General features: G+C 48.6%; 2 protein-coding genes across 8 annotated transcripts in view; both read right to left on the bottom strand.

Annotated features, from left to right (window-relative positions):
* Positions 1-1224: 1224 nt before the first annotated feature.
* Positions 1225-5346, bottom strand: INSM1 (INSM transcriptional repressor 1). Its single transcript, XM_034947211.3, has one exon. The coding sequence runs from the start codon at positions 5033-5035 to the stop codon at positions 3491-3493; it is 1545 nt and encodes a 514-aa protein (XP_034803102.1). The 5' UTR covers positions 5036-5346; the 3' UTR covers positions 1225-3490.
* Positions 5347-5805: 459 nt separating this feature from the next.
* The window catches only part of CFAP61 (cilia and flagella associated protein 61), a 305696-nt gene continuing 290072 nt past the window's right edge, over positions 5806-21429 (bottom strand). For all 7 annotated transcript variants that reach the window (XM_055104782.2, XM_034947210.3, XM_055104783.2 and 4 more), the window contains one exon: positions 5806-13050. In XM_055104782.2, the coding sequence (XP_054960757.1) occupies positions 12850-13050 (201 nt within the window). In that variant the 3' untranslated portion in view covers positions 5806-12849. The remainder of the gene's footprint in view (positions 13051-21429) is intronic.

Below are 21429 nucleotides of genomic sequence, written 5' to 3'. Positions count from 1 at the left end.
GTGAGTCACACAAGTCAAACTCTTGCCAGTACAACGTGCCTGCTCCGAGGGCGGCAAGAACCCCAGCGTTTCCAGGCCTCCAGGGAAAAAGCAAAGCAGGCAACAGGGGAAGCTGCTTCGAGAGGACATAGTAACTCTGAAGAATGGGCTCAACCAGCGTGGCGTGCAGCTGTTCTAGCCACAGGCTCATTGTGGAACCAAAGGAATGCTGAACAGCCTTTTGCTTTTTATTATACCACATTTGTATGGAAGTAGAGAAGGGTGAAGGCACTGGCAAAAATCAAATCTCTTCCTTTATTTCTTCCCTCTTTTAGCTCCTCCCTCCTTAACCTTACTACTTTTCCTGACCCCCTGGGCCTCTCACCACCAAATCCTTGCTGTGGGATGGTATGGAATTCTCGGGCAGTTTCCAGGGATGGCCTTCCCAGCTTGCAGCAGCCCCAGAGCACACGGAATGCCTACAGCCTCCTTCACAGATTTGTTAAAAAGTGTGTGCGTTTCAACGTGATGTTCTCGAATGGGAACCTTGTGAACGTATTATCCAGGGAGGCAAGCAAAAGGGGAGAGAGCCTGATTCCCTTCCTATATTCTGCTAACTCATATTGTGTTACCGTGATAAAAATTGACCAAGTTTTTCTATTTCTACGCTGTTTCATTGCCTTCAACTCCATTTACTATACAGTTTCATTTAATATCTCACATAGATGCTTCGGGTTCCATTTATTCCATTGAAATAAATTTATACAGGGGATGAAGGAACATGTTTGTGAACAACCAAATTATATTTACCCTCATGAAGGTGGATCTTAGATGAATTCATGTTTTTGTGATTACAGACGAGAACGACAGTGAGCCCAACATAGTTACAAGCTACCATTCCTGCAGACGAGTCTGGACTCGCCATGTGCGGCCAATCTTCCAGTTTTTAAGGAAACTTTATTGCCACAGAACGTGCATACACTGACCCTCAGTTTGGGGTATCTTTTAATGTTTGGTGTAACTCAGAGAGAATATTTTCAATGCTCCCATTCTCCCGTATTACTGTTGCAGGAGGGGAGAAGCAGCAGCCATCATCAACCCACACATTTGAGTTTTTCTTCGTTTCGTTTAAAGTTTCTAGGATGTTATAAATGCTGCTCTGTCCCTGTGCTTTCCTATTGTACCAGCCCTGAGCTTTTTGTTCTTTTATTTTCCAAACTGGTAAAATATGTAGTCATCAGTGATAAAAAGCTACATGTAATTTGTCCTGGAGGCAACTTACCTGTAGCGGTTTCTCCTTCATTGTTATTCGAAGGCTGTTTCCAGACCCTCACAAAGGGAGGAATATTCCACATTGCTGCTAGCTGAGCCTGCTAGCTAAACCCCGTCCCACAGAAAACTTGAGGCTCACAATCTGAAAATGATCTCTTTCCTCAGTTTGTCCTTCCAAGTTCCTCATGGACTGCCCTTCCCAGCCTCATTCCAGCTCTTCTTTGGAGATGCAAATCCCTTTACTGTGCAGATTTCTAAAATCTCTTTGGCAGGCAAATGTTAGCTTTAGCGGACCTCAGGAAAAAAAAAAAAAAGGCAGCAAAAACACAGAAAAGGAAGGGAACACACACATGCACAATTGTGAGATTTAGCACAGCTCCTTCATGAGATGTTTCCAAGACAGAGGAAAACAACCCAAAATATTCACTGGTGAGAGTCAGAATTGTTCTTGAAAGAGCTGAGTGACACATAATGGAAAACATTGTAATTACCTGTTATTAAATTTAATACCCCAAACAGATGGTGTTCCATTTTCCCCCCAAACAGACTGCTCACCTGATTGGAAAATTATTTCTAAGCCCTTGCCCCCAGTTGCTTAACTTCCCATTGCATCCAAATGTGAATCGGGTTGCTGCCCGTGCTTTGCAAATCTGACGGTAAAGTCATTTCTCCTTTCTTGTCGTGAACAAAAACTACCCACTTTATTTATTTGAGGAATTACTATCACCCTGAGCCCCAAATTTTTGGGAATGAAGGACTTGCTAAATGAAAGTGCAGTGCAAAGAACAGCTTCTTAGGGACACTGATCTAGATTTCTCTGAAAAGATGCCCAGGGCCTTCATTCTAACCCGCCTCCTGGCACATTACTAAGGACCCCAACAAGGCTTGTTTCAGCCAGCCGCTACCAAGGCTATACCCTCAGGCTGCCAGAAGGGCAGAGTTCCGCAGCTGAGGTTCAGCTCTGAAAACCCACCATCCTGGTGGTTCCCTTTTTCCTAATAAAAAATAAAGTTAGATTTTAAGAAACCATCAGAAGCTCTATTTTAAATTCGTCCTGAAAGCATGTGATGCAGAAATCAGGCCACCACACTTTGACTTTGAAAATATTTTATTTGAATAGTAAATAGTTATACAGTTGAAACAGTTCTATTGAAGCTTTCTATAAATAGCTAACAATTAAGAAAATAATGTATGTAGAAAAGAGATTGCATTTAAAAGTAAGAGCTGTCGGTTGTACAAGGGCCCTGGGGACCCTCGAAGCAGAATAAATGATAGGTTGTCTGTAATTCACTCAGATAGGTATAAAAGTTAAAACTTTAAGCAGATCCCTTTAGAAAAAGGCTCTCTTCTAAAACGCACAGTGGAATGTCAAGAGTGGCAGGGTGGGGAGGGGGCAGCGCGCCAAAAAAATCTGCAATCAAATAATATCATAATCTTCATAATTAATATAAATAAATAAAGAATAAATAACAATTACTCATAAATCAACATATACATTTAGAGGGAACTGATAGTCCTACCTCAACAAAGATGATCAAACCAAAAAGTCTTACGTGAAACACTGAGGCAGTTACTACAGCATCTTCGGAACACTCCCTTCCCTCCCCCCCAAAACAATCCCAGACAACAGTTCAAGGCATTTGTGGCTATACTAAAAAAAACTCTTTTTTAAGCAATTTGATTTGTTCACATACAAAAAGGTAAAGCCAGACTCCAGCAGTTCACAAGCCATAATAAAGCTAATCGTGTGGGAAGTTCAATTTACAGCCTGTGAAATATAAAGGCATTTATTCCTCAAGATTCACCCAAAACAACCCGTACGCTACATACATAGAGAGCAGAGATTGGTAGGCGAGGCGAGACCAGACCGCATTTCTAGACCATGAACACAGCGAATACTAGCAAGAAAAAAAGCTTCTCCCCGCCAAGGGGAGGCTTCCAACCACGAGACAAACGCGTACAGCTTTTCTCCCTTGTACAGAAAGAGACTGACTCCTGTTGCGCCATGGGGGAGGCGGAGGGACACAACGTAAAAGTGGGGGTTCCAAAAGGAGTCAAAACGAGAGTATGGGGTTACCGTCACGCCACACCGAGAGAAGCGGAGACGACACTTTCACCCGGTGGGGGCGGGGGCGAGGCTCCCCCAGCGCGGACTCGGGTTCGGGGAGTGCAGGGCGCACTCTCTTTGTGGGTCTCCAAGCGAAGGCACAGTTCGGGGGGCCGGGGTGGAGGGCGCGCTCTAGCAGGCCGGGCGCACGGGCACCTGCAGGAGGATCACCTGTCTGTTTTCGGATGGGTGGCACTTGTTGATGTGCCGCGTAAGGCCGGGCGAGCTGTAGAAGGTGGCCGGGCAGTACTTGCAGGGGAACACCTGGGCGGCGTGCAGCAGGCGCAGGTGGCGCTCCTGGGCGCCCTTGCTGGCGAACGACTCTCCGCACACTGGGCACAGGTGGCACTCGGCGGACGCACTCAGGCCCAGCACGCCGGCCCCCTCGCCGTCGCCGGCCGCCTCCTGGGGCGCCTTCTCGTCGGGCCCGGGGTACAAGGCCAGTAGGTCCTCGGCCGGGGGCGCTGGCGGCGCGCCTTTGGCCTGCAGCGCCTGGTGGTGCGCCAGCAGGTGCTTGCGTAGGTAGGCCTGGCGGCGGAACTTCTTGGCGCAGTGATGGCACTCGTAGAGCCCGTCCTCGGAGCCCGACTCGGATACGCCGCCGGGGCTCGGCGTGTCCCGGTCGCTGCCGCCGCCGGGTGCCTCCCGCGCCTCAGCCCTGGCTGCTGCTTCCGGCTCCGGCGCGCGGGCGGCGGCGGGCGCGGGCCGCGGTTTGTGCCAGCGGCGGTGCGAGGCCAGGTTGGCCGGGCAGCTGAAGACCTTGGCGCACTCGGGACAGCGGTACTCCACACGCACGATGCGCGAGCATTTGTGCTGCGCCAGCGCGAACGGGTCGGCGTACTCCTCCTTGCACAGCTGGCAGATGAACTCGCCCAGCGGCCGCGCCGCGCCCCCCGCGCGGCCCCGCGGCGCCTCCACCGGGCCCTCCTTGATCTTGAGCCCCAGCACGGGCGACGTGGTCACCTCGTCCTCGAAGTGCAGCTTGCGGATGGCCTTGGGCTTCTTGGCGCCCGGGGCCTTGACTGCCTTGGCGGGCGGCTCCGCGGCGGTAGGGGGCGGGGGCCGCTTTCCCGGGGGCCGCAGGGCGGCGGCAGGGGGCAGTGGGGGGCCGGGGCCCGGGCCGCGGGCCGCCTCGGCGCCAGCCGAGAACGCCGTGCCCATCTTGAGCTCGGCGGGCGCGAAGAGCAGCGGGTCGCCGCCGCAGGTGCCGCCTCCGCCAGCTCCGCTCGCGCCGCCGCCGCCGCCCCCTCCGAGCAGCGCGGCGGGCGTGGGGAAGGACTCGGCCGAGACCGGCGAGCCCAGGTTGAAGCTGCGTTCGAAGTACTTGTGCTTCTCGTGCTCGCGGCTCACGGGCCGCGTGGGACTGTAGAGCGGCGCGGGGTGCGCAGCCTCGGGGTTGCCGAAGTGCGCGGCCCGCGGGCCCTGCGGGGGTGGCTGCGGCCCAGGCGCGCAGGCAAGCGCGGCGGCGAGCGCTGCATGGGCGCGCTCCGCGGGCGGCGGCGGCGGCGGCGGCAGCGGCAGCGGCTCGGGGACCGGGCTCGGCGCCGGGGGCTCGGCGCGGGCGCCCCCGCAGCTGGGCGAGAGCAGCAGTGCGCGGTCGCCGTCCTCGCCGCCGCGGACCCGGTAGGAAACGGGCGTGGACTTCTTGCTGCGCTTCACCAGGAAGCCGCGGGGCATGTTGGCGCGGCCCGAGGGCACGGCACTGGCTCGGTCCCCCCTCCGCGCTCGGCCCCGGCGGCCCTCAGTGCCCCCGGCCCATTGCCCGGGCGCGGCGGCTGCGGGACTCGCGTGGCGCCGGCGACGGCTCGGCCCAGCTCTGCGCCCTGCACGCGCGTCCCTGTCCCCGGGCCCGGCAGCCTCTCCCTTTTAACGGGGGGAGGGGGCCATTGTTCTCGCCTCCCGCTTCCCCTGGAGCCAATCAGCGCGTCCGCAGCTCCTCAGCCTGGCAGGGTGGGAGGGCGATGGGGCGGCCAAAAGGGGGCCGGGACTCGGGGGTCGCCCGGTAGGTGCGGCAGATGTACCTGAGGGCGCGGGGCCCCCGCGCGCGCCCCTTGGTCGCCCCGCCCGGCGCCGCCGCCCCGCCCGGTCCAGGCACACGCCCAGCCCCGCCTCCCTTCACGGTCTGCTGCTTCTCTATGGGGAGGCGCACGTGCCTGGGCTTTGTGTCTCTCCTCCGGGGGGCGCGGAGCCGCCAAATGGGCCCGTCCATCAGCGCGACAATGCACGCCCCCCTCCCGCGCGGGGATTACCCGCGGGTCGCGAGCAAAATAGCAACAAAGGAGAAGAATGGCCCCAAATATGTCAGGAGGGTTCAATCCGCGAGCCGGAGCCGAGGGGGAAGTTGTGCGCGCTGATTGGGTGGGGGCGGGGGCGCGCCGGGGCGGTGCGGGGGAGATCGTTGCGGAGGCGCAGTGGCTCCGCGTGGTGTTTGGGAAATAAACAAGAATCCGAGAGAGCAGCAGGGTCCGGACGGCCTCCGCCCGGACCTTGGACGGATGGGCCGCTGGACCCAAGAGGCCAAGCAAAAGGGTTCCCCGGGGTTCCAAGTGTGGACAGGGGGCCCGGCCTTCTGGCAGTGGCCGAGGGCGATGTTTGTGCTCGCAGCCTCCACGCGCCCACGGGGCTAGAGAAGGTTTCTTTCGAGTTTGAGAAGGAATTGGCACGGCCTTCTCAGTCTCCCGAAAGCGCGGGATTGGAGCGCGGGCGGGCTGGGCTGGGTTCCCAAAGGAACGTGAATTTCTGAACTTTTGGGTTCTCGGAGGCTTGGGAATGGCATCTTTGGCGGGGCCCGACCCAGGCCGCCCGGAGCTTCCGCGTGGTCCAAGGCTCGGTTAATCCGGGTCGAGTTGGCCGAAGCCCGAAACGCGCGGTCGGCCTCGTGCGCCCCAGTGAAGTTGGTTTTCTCCTCCCCGCGCGGCCTCATGCATTTTCATTCCGAGCGGGCATTTTGTTTGCCGGTTGACATCAGATGCTAAATCAAGGGCTCCAATCAAGGCGCTGCGAAATAAAGGGACCGCCTGTCTGGGCGCAGCCCCCACGGAGCCGTGCCCCCTTCACCTTTGTGAAGGAAATTAACCTCCTGCTATTGAGCTCCGATCGCGGCCAATCTGGACGCAAAAGAGACGCGTGCTGGACGGGGGGAGGGGGGGCAATCTGTCCTCTGAGGCAGGCTGAGGCCTCCGAGAGGACAAGCCGCCTCCCCTGTGCCACCAGGAAGAGACAACAGCGAAGATTCCCCCCACCCCCACCCCCACCTCCGCTGCCGTTCCGTTTGGACCCAGACTGGGCCGCCTGCCTCCATCCTCTGTCCAGCCCAGCCTCGAGGAAACACAAAAGGCAGAATCTTCGGGGGACAGGGCAGAGAACCCCACGAGTGCGTAGTGGCCCTGATCGTCCAACACTGGGGAACAAATAGCCAAGCCACATAAAATGTCATATGCTGTGAGGAAAATGTCACTTTATTGAAAGAGAAGGAAACATTTTTCTGCAAAGCTTTGTATACCAGACAGATTTTGCTGAGTTTTACTTACGCTTAATTCCACTGAAGGTATTTAATTGTTTTGGATTTTCCCTCTGAAAATACCCTGGCGTAGAAATTAAACATGTAAAAATAGAGTCCACATGAGTCATAAGTTGTGTTGGGGACAGTTGTTAGGCTTAATTAATTAAGGGGTTAATCCGGTTGGTTAATCAAGGGAAAGATATTTGATAATTTTATGTTTGTAATATTTTAACCCACACACTGAAAAGGGAAGAATGCATATAGTGAAATATATTTTCAAAAGTCTCACCCTAGTTTTAAAAATGCTGTGGTGAGTGCTAGTCTCCCCAAAAGTTAGAAATCTTAAAATGAGTTTATCTAAAATTTATAAACATATTTCTATCTAAAAGTAACTGATGTTATTTCCTTGCTCTTTTGAGCTCTGATTAATAGTGCTGATGAAATTAGAAGTGGGAAAAGGATTCCGAGACAGCTTTGGCCAATTTTATTTTCTAATCACGAATCCCATCTGGATTGTAGAATAGCATAGGGCGGGGGCTCGGCCTGCCACATTCGGTCTTGCATATGTAACACTCCTTCCATTCAACAGATAACAGAGAGTTAGTCACCTTGTGAATCCTTTAAAAATAACAACACCCATAATTGTAAATAAGCCGTGGGGATGGGAAACCGGCACCTCTACCAACAAAAAAACAAAACAACTCCTGCCTGAGTGAATTCAAACAGGGCTCTGAATTTAGCCAAGGGAATCTATTAAACGCTACTGAGATACTGAGATTCAATGAATCCGTTTCTTTTTCTTTATTTGTGGCTTCCAGTCTTGCTAGCGTAAATGAAATCTGCTTTCAGACGGGTACAGTCAAAATAAATGGAAACTTGAAAGGTACTAGTATTGGAAACTAATTTCACCACCCGGGGCTGGAAGGAGTTAGGCTGCGCGCGCGCGCACGCACACACCAGCGACCTCCAAGCAGGTGTAGCCCAGCCCGGGCCGTGGATCGCAGCCGCCTTCTGCGTGATTTTCTCAGAACCTGTGCGCCCGCATGCATGGGGACTGGGGACATCGGGTCGAGATATTTGTCTTCGCCTGGGAAGAGCAAAGCGCCATCACAGTGCGCCCCCGACGCCGGCCTTGGCGCACGCGATTCGGAGAAGGGGCCGCGTGAAGTTAAGTTGGGGGAAACAGCGTGGATTTGCCCCCCTCCAGGGGGGCTTCGCGAAAGTCAGTGAATATAAGGATCCAAGGCAGAGCACCCAAGGGGCCTTCCCCGGCTTCAGGTGACTCCTCCCCTTCCTTCGGGGTCCTAGCCAGCGCTTTGGAAAAATCCCGGGCCTCTTCACTTGCCCTTGCGGACCCCGCGGTGGGTTCTTCCTCCGACGACTGCGGAGCCCGAGGCCACAGGCCCTCCAATTTCTCCTATCCTGGTGATGCCGTCGGGGAGCGCGCCGGGGTTCACTCTGACCCTCACCACGGCTGGAAATCAAAGTCAAGGCAACAGGGAATTTGTAGAAAGCGCGAAGCTTGGAAATAAGAGCAGAAGCGGGGAACTTCTGCGGAGGAGTTGGCTCCTTGGGGTGTCTAGGAGAACAGGAGGCCCTGGCCTCACGGGAGGAGCCGGGCGGGCCCGCATTCTCACCCCGCAGAGGGTATCGCGTTTGGAGACGTCGGCGTTGGGGGTGAGGTGTCAGCGCCCCTCATCACCACTCTGCTGCAGACTTCTCTTCTGGCTTCACAGAAGCCCCCACTCCCGGCCCTCAGTCCCCCGAGCCACAACCGGCAGGAACCGTGCGTTACCGCTGCAGTGCCCGCCGCCCGGAGGGACCAGCGCCTCCCTGCGCCGGGTGCGCCCGACCCGAGCCGGTGAGAGGCTTTGTATTTGCAGGAATGAGGGGTTGTTGTGTCAGTCCCAGGGGCACGCGAGAGACACGCGCAGCCCGCCTGGCCGCCACCCCGCCCGGCCCGGCCCCAGGCACCTTCCGGGCCTCCCGCCCGCGGGCCGTTGCCTTTGTTCGGCGCATTAGCATAAAGCTGCCAGGGATCTCCCGTTTAAATAATTCCACACAAAAGGAGAGTGCATGAAAGAGAGCGAACAAGGGACGATCCGCGAGGCTGCGTCGTGCGTCCTCGCGGGGAGGGACCGCGCTCAAGTATTTCCCTCCCCTCGAGTTTCAAGTGCCCCCTGGCAATCTGCTGTGCGCCCATTATTCGGCCGGGGGCCGACGGCGTGGCTGGCCGCCTCTTTTATCCCCCCGAGAGTACCGTCGGGGCCACTGCACGCTCCTTGAAGTGCCCTCAGGGCTGTTTGTTTTTGCCTCAGTGGGACCGTCGGGCCAGGGAGGGAGGAGAGCGGGTAGGAAGGCCCGGGCGGGCGGCGGGAAGGGCGACGTCGGCGAAACCTGGCAGAGGCGAAGCCCAGAAGGTGAGAAAGTCATAACCAAAGAATTAGGTCAGGGAGAGTCAGGACGGCACGGGACCCATCGGGATGACATTGACCTTGGGGCGCAAGAGGTGTCCTCCACCTGTGAGGTGCTGGCGGCCGCTAGTCCGTGCGCCTCGGTCTCAAACGGAACTGACAAAACCCAGCGAAACTGACCAGAAAGGCCGCGGCGACCCCGATCCTTTCCCCATCCTCCCACCCCACTCACACCTGCACCCCGCCTCGCCTGCCGCAGGAGGACGAAGAGGCAGCCAGGCTCCTGGGGGCCACAAGGGCATACTTTCTACCCTGGCAAGCGTTCTTGCTATGGGGTTGGCGGGTGCTCCTCCCCCACCACCGCCGTTCCTCTCTCCTCCGCCTTTCCCTCTTCTCCCGTCCCTGCTCTCCTCCCTCGCCCTCTGGTTCCCTCCTTGTGTCATCCGCCTCCTCTCCCTCCTCCTGTCCTTCTCTCTCCTTCTGTCTCTTCCCTTCTTTTCTTTCCCCTCCTTTCTTGCTCCCCACGGTGTCACCTCTCCCTCCTTCTCTCTCTCCCCATCTCTTTCACTCCTAGTCCCCCCCCGACCCGTGGTCTCCCCCCTATAACTGGCCCCCTTCCTCTCTCCCAGCCCCTTCTTCCCACTGTCCCTCCCTCCCCATCCAGTTCCCCCAGCCCTCTTTGCTGTCTTTCTGCTCCCCTCTCTCCTCTCGTCCCTCTCTCCTGTCTCTTCCCTCGCTTGTTTCTGTCTTCTCTCCCTCTCTTCCCCCCACCTCTCTCCTAGTCTCCCATTCCTCTCCTCTCTTTCCTTCTCTCTCTCCCCCCTCCTTCACTCTCCCCCCACTCTTCTCCCTGCTCTTACTCTCCCCCCACTCCCCACAGGCCAACGTGTGTTATTTTATTTGTCTAGAGAGAGCCTATTTGTTCAGTGATGTGTGGCCTCCTGGTCGCCTGCTTTAATGGGGGACGCGGAGGCTTGGTTTCTGTGAGCATTAGCATACAGCTGCGGGCTCTGCGCCCCTGCCGGCGCTCACTTTATCCCAGCCTTATCATCACTTCTTCTTTCAAGCAGAAAACAATCAACAGCTCCTCGCACTCGGCGACTTTCGAGCCCTGCTCCCTGCTTCTTGGCTAACACTGGCTCACTCGGATGCGCGCGCTCTCTCTCTCTCTCTCTCCTCTCTCTCTCTCCCTCTTGAAAGGGTAAATATTGATTGGCTGGCTTTACATTTTATGCTCCATGCCATATTTCCTTCCCTGCCTCACTTCATCGTTGATTTTTCTCTTGCCCTCCTGTGATGTTTGAGTGTAATAAAACCATAATAAGCCATTTTTGGAAAGGCGGTGGTTACACTCTTTATTAAAAACTGACATCTGTCGGGAGAGCAATTAGAGGCATCAGAAGGCGGGGTTGTTGCATGTGATTTGGGAGAATAAAACTTTGGAAAATTAACTTTGGTATTTTCTGATTAATATTCTTTGCTTAAAACTGTAGAATTCCAAGATCAGGCTTACAGCCCAAGATGTCCCCAGCTCAGCAGCAAGTGCTGAAATATGTAGAGACGCCAAGCATTCAGTCCACTTACGGAATTCATGCCTTGTGCAAGCCAAGTCCAAATATTGGTCTGTTTCAAGCCCTTCCTTTTGCCAGGCTTTATCTTCACCGTTATTTTCCCAAAGCCCTTAGAATAGTCCATTGCAAGTTATAACCAACAACTCTTGAATTCCTCTTTTATTCTTAGGCAACTTGCTCAGTGATAAAGTTTTCAAGTCTGAACAGATATGCTAAGATTCTTAGATTCAGGAAATTATTTAGCATCTATGCTAAATAGCCTGTAAATTACCCACTTTCTAAGTGTGAGATAAGGATTAAAATAATGTCACCCAATATACTTTGTACACTAAAATATATTCTAGATATTTTCAAGTCTGCTATGATACTTATGGAGCGCCAACACTCCTTTTTCAAAAGGCAGCAAAGGAAAACTTACTGTCACATTTATGCATGATTTGGTATTAAGGTTGACATTGTCACTTGGGGTCACTTTTATGTGACTGGAGGCTTTTTAATGCTAATACTTGGTCACAGAAGTCATAACTGTTGATCCTCTGAGATTGTTCTGTTAATCTGCATCCAAGGGTCCCAGGACCTGTCACAGAAACTTACTCCTTTTGCTTATGAGTTTGACCCAGGTCCTTTCAGGGGAATGGGACAGGGGAGGAGAGTTGCTTGAGCTGACTCATTCACCAGCCCCTGAAATATGGGGTTCCACGTGTGCTGGGTCTGAATTCTGAAGAGTGGACCAGTAGCAATTGTTCCCCATTCAAGTGACACAGTGTGTACCATATGGCCAATGCTGGACCCTCCCCCCAGTGACCCATGCATTTGTGGAAAACGTGCATGTGAAGGAATTAGGAGCATTTATTGCTTGCTTTTGCCTGCCTTGGGAAAATCAAGAGTCCAGTATTCTGGAACAATTTTATTTTGCAGAAATATCAATATCAAATAACTTTGCAGTTCCAACAAGTTGGCAGTTTGCAGCAGAGAGTTTGATAATGTGTACACAATGCTGTAATGCCAGCTCTGACTTTCCTTCTAATAGTTGTGTATCCCTTATCTTGTGCCAACTTTTGCTCAACATTTACATAAAATACAACACATGAAGAAAAAACTGGAATTGTTCACAAAACCAGTTTTAAGCCCTGCTGTGAAAAATTGTGTCACACTGTCTACTGAGAGACCCAATAAATGAGCACAATCTTATATGTTGTTCCCCCTCATTCCTGAATCCATGCAGTTAGTTACTAGTGGGCAATTAATTTGCTTTATTTATAAGAAAAAGGGTTTCTGATCCACATTAGAGTTGACATGTACTAGGGACCCCTTCACCCCGCCCCCCTCAATGCAAAGCAACAGTGCTAAGGATCAAAGAAAATGAACTTTGACGAACTTCCCATTACCACGTTACCACGTTCTAATCTAAAACCTATGTGTGAACCCCTTGAGCACCCAACTTTTCTGTGACTTTATGCTCCTCATCTGCAATTTGAAACAGAAATACAGCCTCCTCCTTTCCAAAGGTCATGTAAGCTTTCCTACACAATCACTGCTGCTTATGTTGGACTGCAGATTTAATTTCTCATCATCTGTTTACTAATTTTCCATTCTGGGCACATTTTCTTTTTTATCACCCACAAGTACTGCTGGGTAAACATGTGAAGAACTAACAAGACTGGCAGCGGAAGTTTCCAGGAAATCAAACAGAATCACACCCAAGGTAAAAACAAGTTTTACACCGTATGATCTCATTTTATTGCTGAAATGGATTATTCTGCACAGGAACATGCCTGGGATTTGTAAAGCGAGCCTGCCCCAGAAGAGAGGCACACGGCCGTGTGCCACCTACTGGGATGATAGAAAACTACAGGCATAAGTCAGGGAAGGAAAGGAATGAACAAAACCACCAGGGGCTGGCTTCGCTGTCAAACCAGGCTGCAGAGAACTTTTCTATTTCTACAGAGCGCGTTTCCAGGAACTAAATAAATGAAAACCATAAAGGGGAGACCCTGCCTACAACTAAATGATGCCTGGCCACGCGTACATGGGCAGGTGGTAGCGGTTATAGTGTAGGTAGTCAAGAGTGCTTCTCTCCACCAGGGTTTTGTAGATGGATTCCTCAAAAACTCTTTTGAGGTATTGCCTGGGCTTCTCAGTCGGGTTGATTTCCTCATCTTCTATTTGATGGGCTAACTGCTCTATGGAAGGAAGATCTTCCTCCTGTAAAACACAGTAAGAGGCCAGATACAGAAATTAATTGGACCCTGCACAGTTGTAACGGCAGTTTCGTGAGAATGAAAACGACAGTAGTCAGCTCTGCAAGGATGGTCATTTTTTTTCTAGCTTTTGAAAATTTATTTTTAATTGTGGCAAAGTATACACAACATGTCTTATTTTAATAATTTTTAGGTGTACAGTTCAGTGGCATGAAGTACATTCACATTGCTGTGTAACCCTCACCACTGTCCATCTCCAGGATTTTCTCATCTTCGTCAACTGAAACGCTGTCTCCATTAAACACCAGCTCCGTACCCTCCCATCCTCCAGGCCCTGGAAACCACCTCTGTCTCTATGAATGTGACTACGCAGGCATCTCATATGAGTGGAACCCTGTAGTACTTTTTTTTGTGACTGGCTTATATCACTTAGCATAATGTCCTCAAGAGTCATCCAGGTTAGTCATTTCAAGCCCTTCATTTTCAGATAAAAATCATCTGTAGATCATACTTATTTTGTTGTTGTTGTTGTTGTTGTTGTTTCTTTGTTTTTTGCTTTTTGAGACGGAATTTCGCTGTTGTTGCCCAGGCTGGAGTGCAATGGCATGATCTCGGCTCACTGCAACCTCCGCCTACCAGGTTCAAACTATTCTCCTGCCTCAGCCTCCCAAGTAGCTGGGACTACAGGCATGGCCCACCATGCCTGGCTAATTTTGTATATTTAGTAGGGACAGGGTCTCTCCATGTTGGTCAGGCTGGTCTTGAACTCCCGACCTCAGGTGATCTGCCCACCTCGGCCTCCCAAAGTGCTGGGATTACAGGCATGAGCCACCACACCCTGCCTCTGTTTTAAAAATAAAAAAATTTAAAAATAAAAAAAAGGAGTGATTAAACCTTTTTACTTGAAAGGTCCTATGTGAAAAGTTTTCTTGGTTATAATTCCCAAGAAATGGGATTTTAAAACTTTAGAATAAATTCACAATCAAGTCAAATTTTATTGATATATTTAAAAAGGTAAGGCTCAGAAAGAATAAAGTTGTTTGAAGCTGAGAATCTTATGCTGCACATAGGTACAGTGTAGTAGAGATTTTCCTAACATTTCATTATAAAAATTTTCAGAGACAAGTTGAAGAATTGTCCAGTGAACACCTGCACACCTGCACCTGGACTCCACAGTTAACATCTGCTATATTTGCTTCACCACTGCATATCTGCCCTCCAGAGTAGGGTACTTCTAGAAAGCACATCCCCCAGGGTTGAGCTGGCTGCTTTCCAAACACTGTGATTCTTGAACATCACCCTAGATCAAGAGTCTGTGGACTCTGATGGTACATTTATTTCAACTTCCAATAATTCCTTCTGTTTTGAATAGAAAAGGCAATTACTTGCAGGGTTTTGTTGGATTATTAACTTACTAGTGATAAGAGCTTATAGATAGGAAAACAGACTCAAGCTATATGGAGGCATAAAGTCATTGCCACTTGGCTAAGCAAGACACAACGGGGTGCTGGAGATTATGCACACATTGGAAAGAGCAGTCAGTGAGGGTTGCAGGAATTCAGATTTAAACTAGAGCAATAAAGGCAGTGATAGGGAAAAAGCAACTGATTCTCACAACTAAGTACTGGGAGGTGCTGAAAACTTTGGGTGCCACCAGTAAGGCCTCGTGGATATATTCTGCAATGTGTATGAGGTTGGCTCTTTCTTCCTTAATTTTTCTGGAGAATTGTATCAAACCAACCAAAAACAATTACCTTACTAAAATTATACAAGATTTTGAGCTCATATTGTATGCTGCTGTTCTGACACTGGGTTAAATAGCGTAAAACCACTTTTAAAGTTTATTTCAGGCAAATATTGCTCTAGATTATGAACAGATTTTTGGGCACTTGCCTCTTGAAGGATGACCTCTCATACTGTGATCATCTTCTTTCACAGTGTGACCACCTCCCCTCACAGTATGACCATTCCCCTCAGTGTGACCACTTCCCCTCAGTGTGACCACCTCCTCTCAGTGTGACCACCTCCCCTCACAGTGTGACCACCTCCCCTCACAGTATGACCATTCCCCTCAGTGTGACCACTTCCCCTCAGTGTGACCACCTCCCCTCAGTGTGACCACCTCCCCTCACAGTGTGACCACCTCCCCTCAGTGTGACCACCTCCTCTCAGTGTGACCACCTCCTCTCAGTGTGACCACCTCCCCTCACAGTGTGACCACCTCCTCTCAGTGTGACCACCTCCCCTCACACTATGACCACCTCCCCTCAGTGTGACCACCTCCTCTCAGTGTGACCACCTCCCCTCACAGGGTGACCACCTCCCCTCACACTATGACCACCTCCCCTCACAGTGTGACCACTTCCCCTCAGTGTGACCACCTCCTCTCAGTGTGACCATCTCCCCTCACAGTGTGACCACCTCCCCTCAGTGTGACCACCTCCCCTCACAGTGTGACCACTTCCCCTCAGTGTGACCACCTCCTCTCAGTGTGACCATCTCCCCTCACAGTGTGACCACTTCCCCTCAGTGTGACCACCTCCTCTGACACAGTCTGACCACCTCCCCTCTCAGTGTGACCACATCCCCTCACAGTGTGATTACTTTTTCTCTCAGTGTGACCACCTCCCCTCTCAGCGTGACCACCTCCCTTTCACAGTATGATTACTTTTTCTCTCACAGTGTGACGACCTCCCCTTATGCAGTGTGACCACTTTTTCTCTCAGTGTGACCACTTTTTCTCTCAGTGTGACCACCTCCCCTCACACAGTGTGATCACTTTTTCTCTCACAATGTGACTACCTCCCTTCTCACAGTGTGACCACCTCCCCTCAGTGTGACCACCTCCCCTCACACAGTGTGATCACTTTTTCTCTCACAATGTGACTACCTCCCTTCTCACAGTGTGACCACCCCTTCCTCCCCTCATTACCCTTATGAATTCAACTTATTTAGATTCCACATGTAAGTGAGATCGTGCAGTATTTACCTTTCTGTACCTGATTTTTTTTTTTTTTTTTTTGAGACAAGGTCTCACTCTGTCACCCAGACTGGAGTGCAGTGGTACGATCTTGGCTCACCACAACCTCTGCCTCCTGGGTGCAAGCAATTCTCCTGCCTCAGCCTCCTGAGTAGCTGGGATTACAGGTGCATACCACTACTGCCTGGCTAATTTTTGTATTTTTAGTACAGACGAGGTTTCACCATGTTTGCGAGGCTGCTCTTGAACTCCTGACCTCAAATGATCCACCTGCCTCAGCCTCCCAAATTGCTGGGACTACAGGCCACCGTGCCCGGCCGTACCTGAATTATTATACTTAGCATAATGTCCTCCAGGTTCATCCATGTTGTTGAAAATGACAGAACAGAACTTCCTTTTTTTTAAGGCTGAATAGTATTCCATTGTGCATATATACCATAATTTCTTTATCCATTCATCTGTTGATGAACACTTAGGTTCATTTCATGTCCTGGCTATTTTGAATAAGCTGCAATAAGCATAGGAATGTAGATATTTCTTTGATACACTGATTTCATTTCTTTTGGATACATACCCAAAAGTGAGATTGCTGGATCATATGTAATTCTATTTTGAGTTTTCAGAGGAACCTCCATACTGTTTTCCAAAATGGCTGAACCAATCTATATTACCACCAACAGTGAACAAGAATTCCCTTTTCTCCACATCCTTGCCAACCTTTTATCTATAACAGCCATACTAACAAGGGTGAGGTGGTAGCTCACTGTGGTTTTAATTTCCATTTCCCTGATGATTCATGAGGTTGATCCTTTTTTAAATATATCTTTTGGTCACAGTAAGTCCTCATAGCTTCCTGGAAACTGTAACTTTAAGTGAGATGACATATAACAAAACCAATTTTACCATAGTCTAATTGATAAGAACAAGAGTGAAGTTCCGACAGCATATTTCTGGTCACAAAAACATCACCAAACTTCTAAATAAAGATAAAAAACACTTCTAATATTAAACACTAAAATAATTGTGGGCTATAATACATTTAAGAAAGATGAACATAAACAAGTAAGGTAATTATTTACCGAATTATTTCAGTTCCGGGTGGTAGGTTGCTGGAGCCTATCCCAGCAGCTCAGGGTACAAAGCAGGAACCCATGAACAGGACCCCTCCCATCACAGGGTACATTTCCATCCACACCTGCACCCACACTCACGCACACTGGGACCATTTAGACATGCCAATTAACCTTTTGTGTCTGGCTCTTTTCACTTAGCATAGTGTTTTGTTTTTTTCTGATCTTTGAACTCCAGTGTACCTGGTGAAAACCCACAGTGCACACAGACATGGGCAGAACATGCAAACTCCACAGACAGTGGCCCGGGAATGACTGTTTTCCTCATCAATGTTACAACGAATGGATGTTATTCAAGGACCTACTGTATGTCTTCTTTTGAGAAGTGTCTATTCAGGTCCTTTGCTTATGTTTATATCAGGTCATTTGTTTTCCTGTTAGTGAGTTGTTTCCTGTTAGTTAGTGAGTTAGTGAGTTATATAGTTGCCTATATATTTTGGATATTAGCCAAAATTGGATATCATACATCAAATCAGATGTATGATTTGCAAATATTTTCTCCCAGTCTGTGGGCTGTCTCTTCACTCTGTTGTTTTCTTTGCTGTGCAGAAGCTTTTAAATTTGATGTAGACCCACTTGTCTGTTTTTGCTTTTGTTGCCTGTGCTTTTGGTGTCACATCCAAAAAAATCCTTTCTGAGACCAACATCAAGAACTATTTCTCCTATGTTCTCTTCTAGAAGTTTTACAGTTTCCGGTGTTATGTTTAAGTCTTCACTCCATTTTGAATTGATTTTTGTGTATGGGCTGAGAGAAGAGTCCAATTTCATTCTTCTGCATGTGGAATGTTCCCATTTTCCCAATACCATTTATTGGAGGGACTGTCCTTTCCCCATTGTGTGTTCTTGGCACTTTTGTCAAAAATCAATTGACTGTAAATGTGTAGGTTTATTTATGACTCTCTATCCTGTCCCACTGGTACATTTATCTGTTTTTATGGCAGTACCATGCTGATATGGTTTGGCTCTGTGTCCCCACCCAAATTTCATTTCGATTTGTAATCCCCACGTGTCTGTCGAAAGACAGAGGTGTTTGGATCATGGGGGCGAACTATGCTGAGAACTATGCTGTCCTCATGATAGTGGGTGTTCTCATGATAGTGGGTGTTCTCATGATAGTGGGGTGAACTATGCTGAGAACTATGCTGTTCTCATGATAGTGAGTGAGTTCTCATGAGATCTGATGGTTATAAGTGTTTGGAAGTTCCTCCTTTGCTCTTCTCATGCTCCTGCCACCTTGAGAAGAAGGTGCTTGCTTCCCCTTCCACCATGATTGTAAGTTTCCTGAGGTTTCCCCGGCCATATGGAACTGTGAGTCAATTAAACCTCTTTCCTTCGTAAATTACCCAGTCTCAGGGAAGTTCTTTATAACAGTGTGAAAATGGACTAATACACATGCTGTTTTGATTACTATGGTTTTGAAATATATTTTGAAATCAGGTAGTGTTATGCCTTCCGTTTTTTTTTTCTCAAGATTGTATTGGCTATTTGTGGGTCTTTTGTGGTTCCATATGATTTTTAAGATTGTCTTTTCTATTTCTGTGAAAAATGACATTGGCATTTTGATAGGAATTGCATTGAATCTGCAGATTGCTTTGGTTAGTATGGACATTTTAACAATATGAATTCTTCTAATCCGTGAACACATGATATCTTTCCATTTATTTGTGTTGGCTTCAATTTTTTTCATCAATGTTTTATAGCTCTCAGTATAGAGATCTTTTAACTCATTGGTTAAAAACTCCTAAATATTTTTTTTGAGGCTTTGTAAATGGAATTGCTTTCTTAATTTCTTTTTCAGATAGTTTATTGTTAGTGTATATAAACATTATTTTTTTTTTTTTCGAGACAGAGTCTTGCTCAGACTGGAGTACAGTGGCATGATCTCGGCTCACTGCAACCTCCGCCTCCTGGGTTCAAGAGATTCTCCTGTCTCAGCCTCCTGAGTAGCTGGGATTACAGGCACCCGCCACCACATCTGGCTAATTTTTTGTATTTTTAGTAGAGATGGGGGTTTCACCATGTTGGCCAGGCTGGTCTTGAACTCCCGACCTCAGGTGATCTGCCCGCCTTGGCCTCTCAAGGTGCTGGGATTACAGGTGTGAGCCACCATGCCTAGCCAACACTACTGACTTTTGTATGTTGGTTTTGTATCCTGCAACTTTACTGAACTCACTTATCAGTTCCAAAAGTTTTTTGGTGGAGTCTTTAAGGATTTTACGTGTATAAGATCATGTCATCAGCAAACAGAGACAATTTCACCTCTTCCTTTCCTAGTTGGATGTGTTTATTTCTTCTTTTTCCCTGATTGCTCTGGCTAGGAATTCTGATCCTATGTTTAATAGAAGTGGCAAGAGTAGGCATCCTTGTCTTGTTCCTGATCTTAGAGGAAAAGCTTTCAACTTTTCACCACTGAGAATGACGTTAGCTGTGGGCTTGTCATATACGGCCTTTATTGTGTTCAGGAACATTCCTTTTATACCTAATTGTTGAGAGGTTTTTTATTTTCAATCATGAAAGGATGCAAATTTTGTCAAATGCTTTCTCTGCCTTCTAGCATAATGTTTTGAGGTTCATGTGCTTTGTATCAGTACCTCATTTCTCTTCATGGCTGAATACTATTCCATTGCGTGGCTAGACCACATTTGTTTATCCATTGATATGTTTTGTATTATAACCATGCTAGTGGCTGTAAAGTGGTATCTCATTATGGTTCTGATTTGCATTTCCCTAATAATTGATGATGCTGAACATATTTTCATGTAAATAGGTTTACTTCTGGACTCTGAATTTTAGTCCATTGATCTATATATCTATTCCCATGCAAGTACCACACTGTCTTGGTTACTGTTGCTTTGTAGTAAGAAAATGTGAGTTCTTCAACTTTGTTCTTTTTTTCCTCCAAGATAGTTTTGGCTATTTGGAGTCCCTTTCATTTCCATAGGAACTTAGGACTTGCATTTCTTTTTAAAAATGCCCTTGGAATTTTGACAGGATTGTACTGAATTGTAGATTGTTTTGGGTGGTATTGCCATCCTAACAATATAAAGTCTTCAAATGCATGAACACAGATGTTGTCCCATTTATTTAGGTAGTCATTCACTTCTTTCAAAAATGTTTTGCAGTTTTCAGTGTATAAGCCTTGCACTATTTTGGTTAAATTTGTTCCCAAGTATTTTATTCTTTTTAATGCTATTATAATAATTATAATTGTTTTCTTCATTTCATTTTCAAATTATTAACTGCTAATATGGTCTGGATGTTTTTTTCCCTTCAACTCTCATGCTGGAATGTGATCCCCAATGCTGGAAGTGGGACCTGGAGGAGGTGTTTGGGTCTTAGGGAGGATCCCTCATGAATGGCTTGCTGCTGTCCTCGTGGTAATGAGTGAGTTCTCACTCTGAGTTCATGCCAGATCTGGTTGTTTAAAAGAGCTTGGCACCACTTCCCTCTCTCTTTTGCTCCCTGTCTTGCCATGTGATACACTGTCTTCCCCTTCACCTTCCATCATGACTGGAAATTTCCTGAGGCCCTCACCAGAAGCAGATGTCAGTACATGTACTTCATGGACAGCCTGCAGAACCATGAGCCAAATCTCTTTTCTTTATAAACTACCCAGTCTCAGGTGTTCTTCTAAAGCAATGCAAACAGATTAATACAACTGATAATGTAGACAATGGATTATTGTGTGTTGGTTTCACATTCTGCAACTTTGCTGATTTCATTTATTAGCTCTAATAGTTATTTTGTGGATTCTTTAGGACCACATCACCTGAGAATGGAGATAGTTTCACTTCTTCCTTTCCAGTGTGGATGTCTTTTATATCTTTTTCTTGCCTGATTGCTCTGGCTAGAACTTCCAAAACCATGCTGAATATAAGTGGTGAAAGCAGGCATCCTTGTCTTATTCCAGATCTCAGGGATAAGAATTCAGGTTTCAGTAATTCATTACTGAGTGTAATGTTATCTGTGGGTTTTTCATAAACATCCTTTGTCAGATTGGAGACATTCCCTTCTATTGACAGGTTTTGTTTTTTTTTTTTTTTAGTGTTTTTACCATAAGAATGTATTTGATTTTGTCAAATGCTTTTTCTGCACCAATTGAGATGATAGTGTTTTTTCCCCTCTGTTCTTTTTTTTTTTTTTTTTTTTGATACGGAGTCTTGCTCTATTGCCCAGGCTGTAGTGCAGTGGCACAATCTTGGCTCACTGCAACCTCTACCTCCTGGGTTCATGAGATTCTCCTGCCTCAGCCTTGTGAGTGGCTAAGATTACA

Source organism: Pan paniscus, chromosome 21 (assembly GCF_029289425.2).
Source record: "Pan paniscus chromosome 21, NHGRI_mPanPan1-v2.0_pri, whole genome shotgun sequence".
Lineage (NCBI taxonomy): Eukaryota > Metazoa > Chordata > Mammalia > Primates > Hominidae > Pan > Pan paniscus.
Note: the sequence above shows the minus strand (reverse complement) of the source record. Positions and strands in the feature narration are given on the sequence as shown.